The sequence below is a fragment of the Morone saxatilis genome, unplaced genomic scaffold (assembly GCF_004916995.1).
Source record: "Morone saxatilis isolate NCDOM2014 unplaced genomic scaffold, NCSU_SB_2.0 Contig17, whole genome shotgun sequence".
Taxonomy (NCBI): Eukaryota; Metazoa; Chordata; class Actinopteri; family Moronidae; genus Morone; species Morone saxatilis.
In genome coordinates, this window is record NW_023339729.1 from 1,873,278 (window position 1) to 1,885,424 (window position 12,147).

At 40.2% G+C, this 12,147-nt stretch overlaps 2 protein-coding genes across 2 annotated transcripts in view; one reads left to right on the forward strand and one right to left on the reverse strand.

Annotated features, from left to right (window-relative positions):
• Window positions 1-3,531: 3,531 nt before the first annotated feature.
• On the reverse strand, window positions 3,532-6,437 carry hmgb2a (high mobility group box 2a). Its single transcript, XM_035660529.1, has 5 exons — window positions 6,308-6,437; window positions 5,294-5,453; window positions 4,694-4,845; window positions 4,414-4,588; window positions 3,532-4,296 (listed from the first exon to the last, which is right to left on the reverse strand). Exons 2-5 carry the CDS (start codon window positions 5,438-5,440, stop codon window positions 4,117-4,119), a joined length of 654 nt encoding a protein of 217 aa, XP_035516422.1. The 5' UTR covers window positions 5,441-5,453; window positions 6,308-6,437; the 3' UTR covers window positions 3,532-4,116.
• A 2,906-nt stretch (window positions 6,438-9,343) lies between these two features.
• Window positions 9,344-12,147, forward strand: part of pmm2 (phosphomannomutase 2) — a gene marked incomplete in the record, with an annotated part of 7,226 nt that continues 4,422 nt past the window's right edge. Inside the window, 5 exon segments of the mRNA XM_035660361.1 lie at window positions 9,344-9,648; window positions 10,903-11,014; window positions 11,090-11,166; window positions 11,362-11,453; window positions 11,631-11,730. Coding sequence (XP_035516254.1) covers window positions 9,574-9,648; window positions 10,903-11,014; window positions 11,090-11,166; window positions 11,362-11,453; window positions 11,631-11,730 — 456 coding nt within the window.

Genomic DNA, 12,147 nt, shown 5'->3' on the forward strand with positions numbered 1-12,147 from the left:
ACCATAAAAACAGAAGACCAGAAGTCTTCTTCTTGTCCAGATGAGCATTTGCAAAGGCCAAGGCTGGCTTTTTTTGACTCTGCACTGAGATCCGAGGTGCAGTGTCCGTTGGACTGTCTGCCTTGAGACGTTGCCACCAGCAGAGCCCAGATTCACCAGGATGGCCTTGGTGGTGATCCTTGGATTCTTTTTCACCTCTCTCACTATCCTCCTGGCCAGCACAGGTGTCACTTTTGGCTTCCGACCACATAGGTGGAATTGGGTGCTTTTGAGGGGGTGTCGGATCTAGAGAAATATTCATGGGGTGGCATGGAGACTTTAAGGGGCCACAGAAAGAGATGCATTTCCTCCTACAATGTAAAACATTTGATAATACAAGGAATGTTTATTTTAACAAATCAAACTCTGTGATCTCAGATTTCAACAATCTAACTGGCCGCTCCAGATTAAAAATAATCCTAGGAGAAGGATGCCATAACCCAAGGGACACACACACACACACTGACATTAATAAAAATGAATGTATTTGTGTTTTTGTACTTTTTTTCTTACTAATGCATGTATTCCCCATGCCAATAAAGCCCCTTTGAATTGAATTTAATTGAAATATAGGTCGAACAACACGGAAAAGCCCCCAAATGAAGATATTTGAACTTAAAAACATTATTGTGGCACTAAAACATTGAATAAAAATACCTAAAGGTGGTATTAGAAATCAGTACATTGTTCCAAATACAAGTCATTTTTCATTGAACCTAAGACTATCACTATCACATGGGGACATGACAGATCATTAAAATACAAATTAATTGTTTTTCAAATTAAATTCAGCAGCATTTGGGGCTCACCTGGTAGAGCTGGTCCTTGCTGCATTTTATCTCCTCTCTCTCCCCCTTTTCTGACTATCTTGAGCTGTCCAATAAAGGCATCCCAAAAAGTATTAAATTGACATCTGACACCAAACTAGGGTGGCAGCTGGGGTGGCCAAGCATTTTTTTTTGGAGGTGCAGATGCCACCTCTCTAGATCCACCCCTGACAATAATATTTTTAAAAAGCAATTAAAACAGAAAGGAAAAATGATATGAAGACATCAAGAACACACTGACTAACAAAGTCATGAAAAATTGGAATGCTATAATAAAGCACATGGAAGATATGATATGATATGATGAAAATATATCCCTCAGGGGCCTGTGGGTACCCCAGTCGGCAGGATGAGGGGCCCTGTGGAGTTTTTCTGTAGTTCTATTTACACTGAGTGTTAGTTAACCAAACTGTGCACAGTGTGTTTATCATTGAGGTCTGACAAATGTGTCCACTTCCTAAAGTACTCCGCCCTGAAAATAATTGCAAAGCCAATTTCTAGAGATTTCAAATCCAGCATTGTTTACCTCCATTTGTACTTGCTTGTAGTCCTCTTCTTCCCTGCCTTTGGTGGCGCATTGCTGCGTATCTTGGTGTGTTACTGCCACCTTTTCATCAGTGTAATAGTGTGACACAGTAGGACTGTGTATGGCCTGGGTCTCCAACAGGAGTTCCGCAATCCCTGGGAAATCCTCAGATTTACTGCATGGGGGACAACAAATTATTGTTTGATCATTATTTGAAAGAGTGTTTTTGTGTATGTGAAAAATATGCATTAACCATCATAATCATAATCCATCATACTAGTAGATAAAGCACTAATAATATTGTACACATTGTTGTAGGCCCAGTTCAATATGCAACAAAATGAATATGGGTCTATCTATCAGCTATGGGGGTCTTAGCCTTAAAAACATTGAAAACCACTGGTGTACAATCATATGCATGTGCATGTGTGTCACTAAAGTAAAATCCAATTATGCTTAATGACTTTATGAAGTGTTGGTCCTGAAGAGCCACAGTGTTAGGGTTATGCTGGCAGCTGTGTCTGGTTATATCAGACCTTTTGTTAATGGACTGTAGTTATATACCACTTCACATTCATACAGTGATGGCAAAGGTCATCACAAAGAGAAAACTAACTGGTTCACACACTGACGTACAGTATCAGGAGCAATTCGGGGTTCAGTATCTTACTCTAGGACACTGACAGAGTAGGCAGGAATCGAACCGCCAACCTTCTGATTAGTGGACAACCTGCTCTACCTCCTGAGCCTCAGCCACCCCATTGTGCAGTGCAGTTATATATTATATTATATATATATTTCAAACTATTTGAATAACTGTTCTAGAAAAGGGTGTCTGTATCTTCAGTCAAGGAGTATTAAGGCAGGTTGCTGCACTAATTGTGAAAAAACTATTATTTGCATTGAAATATTCACACCACACTCCATATTATTATTCACACTACACTTTCACTTTTATAATAAGATGAATAGTTGATAAAAGGAAGATGTTTTTCATTGAAGAATAATGATATTGTAAAAGCTTGTTTTTTATTAACTAACTAATCCTAACCTTTGTATTAAAAATAAGATCCCCAACATCCTCAGTAGTCAGCAACTACAGCTTTAAATGTAGTGCAGTAAATAGTCTACATTATGTAGCAGAAATATGGACAAACACCAGTAAAGTACCTCGGAACAGGGCTTTACTACAGTACTTGAGTAAATGTACTTAGTTACACCCCTAATTCCACAATGACAGCATACTTATGTTTTATATGTTTAAAGGGCAAAGAAACAAGACATGTGGCCCATAGCAGATCCAGTGTGGTCACAGCCCTGAAGTGACCCGCATTACACAACATGAAGTACATGAAGTAAATTCTGCTGATTGTTCACAATATGGTGACATTGTAAAAGTTTAGACCTGAATCTGATTTAGACTACACATAAAAGTGGACCTGCCACTGGCCTGCAGTCTGAGGAGTCATTGGATAAGACCCCACAACAGACTGCACATAACACACATCACGGTATACACTATCTAATCCAAATGACCCGAGTCCTCATTAAGATCAGTTATATCCAAACTTCAGGCAGTGGGCAGTGTAGGGATTCAGAGAATTATGGAGACTGGTCTTTATCAAACATAGCGCCGCAACAATTATTTTCATTATGGCTTCATCTCTAGCATTATCCTCAACTAAGAGATTGTTTGGTTAGGAGAATGATGAAAGCCTTGTTTACCAAAACCCAAGGTGACATCCTCAAATGTCTTATGTCCAAAAGATAGTCTGTCAGGACCAAAAGCAGATTTTCACATTTGAGAAGCTGGAATCTAAACACTCAGTCAACTTATTGACACAGCTCAAGAGCCATGTATCTGTTCGCTCTATGTTGCATTCTACGTACTGACCAACATGCACCAATATCAGTACTACAGGACAGCTGCAAGTCAGAACATAGTCAGCAGCTCATCAGTTCACTACATTTTGGGCCAGAAGATGTTTGCATGTTTTTCAAAATCCGACCAATGTTCCGCCTGGCTGTAAACCCAGTAAGTCGCACACGTTTGAGTGCATATTAGCATTTTTTATAATTAGGTAAAGAGATAGTTTAAGCGCATTTAGCAAACAAAATATCAATTAAAAATTAACACAATTATAATCAATATACAAAATTTTATTACAAAAAGAAAATTCGTTCTACATGAAAGTTTTCAAAGTTCCACATTAAAAATGGCTGCAAACCTCTTTAATCAAACTACAGATAACCCCTGGTAGTAAAATGACAGTGAAGAAACAGCACCACTAAACAGAAAACCTAAGCAGTGCTTCCAGAAACGATACATTTTTAAAACTTTACTGATTTGCTGCTGTCCACTGCCCGTACAGGAGTTTTCAGTTCTTTGTAATATCACAGGAAATTCATATGTGGCTGCCCGTGTAGATAGCAACAAGGATCCGAGATGTGACAAACCCGAGTTCAGCAGAAAAACTTAAAAAAAAAAATCATATGGGGGGGGACTAGTGACAAAATAAAAACTAAATCCCTGAATTTGAAAAAAAGGAACACGTCTGATATCCTACAGAGGCAGACCAACAGGGACAGCAGGCTATACTCTTGGAATCATCCACAGGAATAGCAGGCTACGCTGTGGGAATCATCCACACAAAAAACAAAACAGACAGGAGTTAAGCTGAACAATGCATTGCAAAATTCACATCCTTTAAACACATAAACTGCTTAGTCGTCATCCTCATCATCATCATCATCATCATCGTCGTCTTCCTCGTCGTCATCATCATCGTCGTCATCGTCGTCGTCAACTGGTTCTGCTTTCTTGGCAGTGGGCCTGCCTGGACCACTCTTCTTACCAGCATCACTCTTCCCTGAGCCACTCTTTGCTCTGTAGGCAGCAACATCCTAATGAGGAAAAAAGGGAAAGTATATGTAATCATACCACCTAGTACTGTCACATACTTAATATCCCCTAAGAGCCAAGTCACTTTAGCTGGCAAAAATAAGAGGCGACAGGTATACCTTCTCATATTTTTCCTTCAGTTTGGCAGCCTTGGCCACATAGGGAGCCTTGTCTTTGGGAGTCTGTGTAGCCCAAAACTCGCCCAGCTTCTTAGCAATGTCACCAATGGAGATACCAGGGTTCTCCTCCTTGATCCTGGGACGGTGGTCAGAGCAGAACACAAAGAATGCAGAACTGGAGAAAGAAAAGGGGGACGGGTTAGTACCAGAAAGGACCAGAGGTAATAAGCATAAAAATTAAAAAAAAATATATATATCTATCTGGTAAGTTTAGACTTACGGTGGCCTCTTGGGTGCATTGGGGTCCTTCTTCTTCTTGCCTACAACCTTGGTACCTTTGGGAGGCACGTATGATTTCATCTCCTGGTCATACCGGACCTTGTCGTTCTTGGCCATGTCCTCGAACTTGACCTTCTCCTTGGCTGACATAGTCTATGAAACAGAAACCATGAACACCTAAATACCAAAAATATCTACAAACATCCTTATGTAAGGATACCTATCCATTTGCTGTGTACCATATGTTAACAAAATACTCTGTACCCTTTCCAGGGGGGAAATTAATACATTTCAACCAGCCACTCAATAGTCACTTTGTGGCTTAAATCTACCTGCCACTTGTGTGTTTTAATCAGCATTTGCCTTGTGCTAATTTTCTACTATTTGCCCTTTCTACCCAACTATGGAGGGCAAAAGGTCCTGCAAGGTCATGCAAGGGCATTGTTGCCTGACCCAAATCCTCTTACTTCTGCTAAGGGCAAGTACAATTTCATTGTTTTGAATTGGTAATGTGGAAAATATAGTGCCCCATCCCAAATTACAATTCATGTTGTTATTTGTCAATTATTGCATTTATAAAACTAAATTGGTTCTAACTTACCTTCCATCTCTCAGAGCATTTCTTGGAAAACTCTGAGAAGCCTACAGTGGTCCCTGGGTGTTTCTTTTTGTGCTCTTCGCGGCAGGTCGCCACAAAGTAAGCATAGGAGGTCATCTTTCCCCTCGGCTTATTTGGATCCTTTCTCATGGTTGCGTTTGATCTAAAAACGGTTGCAAAACAAACATTAGAATTACTCGTGTTTAATGTGATAAGTTACCAAAGCCTGTGCAGGCAGTATAATGTAATATTTGCAATTTACCATGAATTATCCAAAACGCGTACAATAACGTTAATATGTTTAAATTATTAGTTCAACGTAACGAATATGGACTCCAGCAAATATTATATTTGTATTTGCCATAGTTCTAGTGTTGTAAATAATGTTATTGTGGCATAAACCGGACGAGCAGACGCCCAGGGGTGTTTTAAGGCTCTAATCGGATTTCTGCTTCACTGGGACAAAAAGACTTGCCACCATTTTGTATCTTCCCGCCTAAACTAAACTGCGCCAAAAGATTACCAATATAAGTACACTAATAGCCATTGTGTTATTTCCATACTGACTGCTAACCTGCCTTTAACCGTAACGCAACTAACCCCGGTGAGTGTGGACCGAATGGCGACTTGGTTCGAACTTAAACCGTGGATGCTAACGTCCCCGTCGTGTGGAAAGCTAAGCTAACTCACCAAACCAAATGGCGTTTGAACTGCATGTTGCGCACACAGCAATAGATTACAGGGCTAGTGACACAGTAAGGTTATAGAAACAGGCTAAACACGCCACCGTTTGGAATCAGCATACAATCCAACGGCTTTTTCGAGGCAAATGATAAACAACGTTGTGATTTATAAGAACATATAAACGACTTATTTTATAATATGCTTAAATTGGTAAATATGCACAAGTATTACATTTTATCACCTTAATCAATGCACCAAGCTACCACAGAAAATACTGGTGACTTTAAACAATAAAATTAGCTAAATACAAATGCAAAAACGGTGAAACCTTACCTGTTCTCAGCAAGACAACTTGTAAACGACTGAATGAGGAAGAAAGCGCAACTGTTTTGTCACTGCCTGCGAGGCCGATCTAACTTAACTAGAAGGACTTTCACAACTCCTCCCCGCCACCCACGGATTGGTCAGATTTAAGCATTTCAATTTGAATTTAGGGCACAAGAAATATACGGTGCTGTGATTGGTCGGAGTATGTGCCATCAAGACAGCATGTTTCTTTGCATTGCCAACGCGCTGATTGGTTGAGTTGGGCTTTTAAACATACGGCGCGAAAGGTCCTTTGTTTGCTCTGAATCAAAATATGTTCATCTGTTGACGTGTGGTGTGTCTAGGCTATGCGTACGTTTAAACCGTTTGTTTTCTAGATGTGACTGAGCATGTAGGACGCTGTCTGTTTCGTTTTGTGCATTAGAAAGAGACAACTCAAACTTTCCTTATTAGGTCAAGTCAAAAATAAAACTGCTCATTCACTTTTTAAATGGAACTGAGCAGAAAATGAGAAAAAGACTTCCGGATTTAGCTTTAGCCTTCAAAATACATCTTTAGTTTATAATTGTACATACTTCCATCTAAATTGTGAGAAGTCACTGTGATTGCAGCACCACAAACAGAGGGGTGCATGCTGGATCAGCAGTAAAAGAAGCCCAGTCATGTCATGCATCATGTTAAAGTGTACCACTGAGGAGGGATGTATATGATTTAGAGAATGTATGATGTATTTCTAAGCAGTACACCTAATGGGCTTATTTTGATAACATGGCGGTATATATAATATTCTCTTTAATCACCGCAGTGGTGCTTGCAGATATTAAAAACTACTAAACTACTAAAAAATACACCACAGACAGCAAACACATTAATATGAATGCAAACATATTCTGTTAAAATGACTTTCAAAACACATTTTTACATTTTTGAAAATAACTAAGGCAAATGTAGAACAATGTCAATTTCAATTCAAATTACTACAATTGAAAATAGACCAAGTGCACTGGTCTGTCCAATGCAACCATCATGTCCAAATGGAAGTCAGAAAGGAATTTTGTGGTATTGGTCACAGAAATATAATGTAGCTTTGCCTAGACAAGCATTGTTGAATGCAAAAAGATTGTGCTGATTGTACTAGGTCAATTAGATGTTATTATGTTTTATTTTTCTGTTAAAACAACAAAACCTTCAGGTCTAATCCAAGTTAAAACTAAAACTAAAGTGAAGTAAATGTTTAGCTCAACAATTATGGATGAAAAAAGCATGTCTTACCTTCTGTATCATCATTTGCCTCCAACATTTCTCTTGCATCTTAAACCTTGTGATGAGCTGAATCAGTACAAATGCGCAACAGCCATTCTTGAACTTTATTTAGTTCTTAAAATGTACTGTAAAGGTCTTAATGCCACACTTTTAATCCTATTTCTACAGGGTCTGTATGAGCTCCACATGAGAGAAAACCTCCAACCATATTTGTTGTTTCACAGCTGGACACTGAGCATCTTGGAGATGCACCTTAAAAACATACTTTCCTCTATAAACATCAAATCACATGCTGAGTTGTTCTTTCCTTGTAGCTTTAAGTTGAGGTCAGTGAGATGAGCTGTCAACCAAGGAGGTATATCCAGTGTGGCCTTCTGACTCTGACCATTATGTTGTGACATTTATAATTATATTCAGTTTCCAACTGCCTTAAAGCTTGCCAACACTGCCTTTGCACAGCAATCTTATGTTTCTGTGCGTGGGTGAAAACAATACGAAGGGCACCCACCACAGAAACTAGTGGTGCATTTATGGTGAAACGGCTCCAAACCCTGGTTAAGATTAAAGTTGTTTTATCATATGACTCAAATTTTAAGTACAAACACACCTCTGTCATAAAAACACACAAGGAACTATCATCTGTTTAACCACTAGAAGCACATGGAGGCCCAACTAATTTTCCAGCATCAAAGGCACCCTGGAGAAAGACTTCTCAATCTTTTTGTTGTCAAGGAGCCCAAAATTAATACGCATCCCTATCAGGGCCGTGTCCAGACCTTTTTGACTGGATGGTACCGCAAGAGTGCAAGCTTTCTAGTCATTCCCAATTTCTGCAATTCACTGTGTAATGACCACAGAATGCAGAACTCTTCAAGTACATGAGGCAAAAATAACACTTTGCACTGCAAACTGTGTGCTGAGAAAACTGCATGGTTTTTGCCCAAAGCTGCATGGGATTAGCATGAAGTTGGCCTGTGTGCAAAGGAGGAGACTCATGGGTACCCATGGAACGCATTTTTATTCAGATATCTTGAGGTTAGAGGTCAAGGGATCCCTTTGAAAATGACCATGCCAGCCTAACTTTGGAGCATTATTTTGCACCCTTCCTGGCATGCCAGCATGACATTGTTGGTACCATAAGTGGATGGATGCATACGTTTCATATGATACCAGTATCTTCACTCTTCAGCTTTAAAAGGAGGCCCACTACAGACTCTGAAAGACAGTGTGAAGTGGCAGAGGTAAAGATAATGGGGTGGCACTTGGCTTGGCCAGATCAGATTTCAGGCTCAAGCTCCCCCTGTGGTAAAGATTGAGTTATTCCATAACTGTCTATACAGTAAATGTGCATATTAAGAGTGTGAAACCTGTACGCAATAGTCATATTGATACATTCTGTCATTAACTTTTAGTAAATAAAATAGGGTTAATAGTGAAATTAAAATATTCCCTATTTTCTGGGGGACACCCTGGAACCCCCTCAAGGACTCCTGGGGGTCCTTGGAGCCCAGACTGAGAACCACTGCCCTAGAGGATTTTTTGCAGATTGGGTTATCATAGAGGGTCATTTATCATGTTTTATCTACATTAGAGGCATCCAGGAGGGCACTTTGGCTGCATTGTTTTTCTGTTTTTAACACGGGGCCTTTGTATGTTGCACCCAGAATTCACTGTATCCTTAACTAACCCCGGCCTGCAGGCTGAGCTGTCAAGAAGAGGCCTTATTTTCATGTTTGCTCTACATCCTCCGGTGCAGCAGGTGGCGGCATGCACCTTACTTTTGCCTCCGTAAGTAAACACTAAAGAAGAAGAAGAAGCTGGTTTCTCTGGTAGTAGTTGTCGTCCACAACCCCAGCAGTTCTGCAGCTGGATTGTACTGTGAAGAGAACGACGGAAGAACAGTGGGAGCAAAGCGACAAACACTGAGCATACACACTGTCGCTGTATATTGGGAGTACATGGACTCTGTGAACAGCCCGAACTGAACTGGGATCAGACTGACAAACAAGATGAGTGACGCCGCTGTGGACACGAGCACGCTCTGCCTCTTCGACGTTGACGGCACGCTCACGGCCGCGAGACAGGTGTGTAAAACTAACGTTACCCCCGGTTACACCTGGCTCCATTCAGAAAAACGTCTGACAGTACGTTATGACAGTGCAACATCCGGCTCCACGTCGTTGTTGTAGTTCTTCCGCGCAGTATTGTATCCCGCAGAAACTTTTGCTTTGAAAAATGGTTCCACCCTAAAGCATTTGCCGAGACGTAGTGGGACTGCTAGCAGCTATAGAGCACTCACTGGTATATTAGTAACGTTAATAAACAAATAAAAGTGTTAACTACATACAAATTTGACTTTGGTCACCCTTCACACCTAAACAGGAAGTGCCCTGCTGAACGGTTAAAGTATGCTTACGTTAGTTGCTAACAAGTTTTTGGTTTGTTTATCATAAATATTCAAATGTACTATACATTCTGTAAACCTATGGTAAATAGAGGCCCTGTTACCCTCTGGACGTTCAAAACACACCTTTCTTGGTCACTAAAACAAACGCCCCTGATGCTACTGTTTCCGTTTGGTTCCGTTGACATTTTGCGAACAGTTAACTACAATCGGCAAAACAGATGTCTCTTTAAGTTTTGTTTTGCCTGTTATGTGAATAAAAACTAAACTAAACTAAAAATATCCAGGAAATGTCTTTAGTTTTAGTTTTTGTCAGGTAATGATACAAAACGAGCAAACTCACTGGAAACAAACTGAACTGAAAACAACAATGAAAAACGAAACAACTGTGGTTTGCACAGATTAAAATGAACTAATTACTCATAACTATTAAAACAGCAGCTGCAATAACTGTATATTATAGAATATGTGTGTTATTACTAACATTGTACTGTAACGTATTATATAGTTTCTAGGCATACAGTATTTGCTTATTCATTAAGATATAGACCCAATAATCACTTTGGGCATATTTATCGTACTTTTATAGTTTCTTACTATAAGTTTTATAGTTTGACTGACTGAAAAAAGAAAGGGACATTGCATCGTGAGCGAGGTTAGTCGGTCTGCTCATACATCAGACAAAACAGGTAACCTAATGTTGGATCCCTGCATAACAAAATACCTGAAAGACCAGTAAAACAAGTGATACTTCGACTAATGACAGGCAATCTTAGTAAAACAAAAGACTAAAGGACAGGCTTTTCCAGTTGGTATACATAACATTTGACATGAATCCTGACATATGAAATACTGTATGTCCTGTTGCTGTCCTTGCTGTTGTTTCTCCCATTACGTCAGTAAATGTAACCTGTATTTCTGTGTGTGTTTTCAGCGCGTGACTCCAGACATGGCAGAGTTCCTCGAGAAGCTGAAGACTCAGGTTCGAGTCGGAGTGGTAGGAGGGTCAGACCTCTGCAAGATCAAAGAGCAGCTGGGAGATGATGGTGAGACACACACATCAGTAGTAGACCAATTATATCTCAAGTGTGTCATTAGTCTGACTCTGTTTATGTGTGCAGTGATCCAGAAAGTGGACTATGTGTTTGCTGAGAACGGTCTTGTAGCCTATAAGAATGGACAGCTCCTCTCTGTCCAGGTAAGGTACTTGATGTCCTTTTTTACGCAAATGCTTTAAGCCTGCCTATCAAAGTCTTCATTTGACACATTAACATGATTTGACATCATAATATTGGTTTGTGGGAAAAACCAAAACAAACATACCTTGAATATGAAGCCGTCACCTCATGTGACAGGACCCAGGAAGTTGACTTTGTCTGCTTGCTGTTGTCAGTCCATCCAGGCCCACATGGGAGAAGAGCTACTACAAGATTTCATCAACTTCTGTCTCAACTACATGGCCAAGATCAAACTGCCTAAGAAAAGGTCCAGACATAATAGAGTCTCATTATCAACATTTGTTTGTTTTTGGGCTAACACTTGTGATGTAATGGGCATGGAGCAGTGCAAGGAAGCTGTAAAATGCGTAACATTTGAAAGTCTAGAATAATAACAGATAGTAGTGATGTGTATTAGCCTTATGGAGACTGTCATGTTTTACAGGGGGACATTCATTGAATTCCGTAACGGCATGTTGAACGTGTCCCCTATTGGACGCAGCTGTACGCAGGAAGAGAGGAAAGAGTTCTACGAACTAGATCAGGTAGCGCACACACTTTCATTCTCACCACTCTCAACTCCTTTCCAGCTGCAAAAGCTCTGATAAACACACTGTCCGCTTACTGCTCAGAACCAAACAGCAGACAAGGCTTATTGTTTCTTTCTGTGTACGCGTGTCTGCGAGGGTCCATGAGTGTCAAGTGAGTGGAGAGAGAGTGCAGAGAACAAAGCAGTGAATCAGAGAAATGAAATGTAATTTTCTAATTATTCTTCTTCTTCTTAAAAGCACATATAAACACAGCCACACCTCCACACAACCCTGCAGAAGGTGCGTGTTGCCAGATTTTAAGTGAATGCAGCCGAAGCAGCACTGTCTTCTGTGCTGTGTTGTGGTTCAGCCCGCCCAAGGTCAAACAGACACAGACCTGCACATCCATAGTCTTACATGGCCAGACCATAC

Bases quoted from the DNA above. Each gene is read 5' to 3' on its own strand.
- hmgb2a (XM_035660529.1), bottom strand. From the start codon at position 5,440: ATGAGAAAGGATCCAAATAAGCCGAGGGGAAAGATGACCTCCTATGCT. The intron at 4,589-4,693 runs GTAAGTCTAAAC...TTCTTTCTCCAG, and splicing joins AATGCACCCAAGAGGCCACC to TTCTGCATTCTTTGTGTTCT. The intron at 4,297-4,413 runs GTATACCTGTCG...TTTCCTCATTAG, and splicing joins TGAAGGAAAAATATGAGAAG to GATGTTGCTGCCTACAGAGC.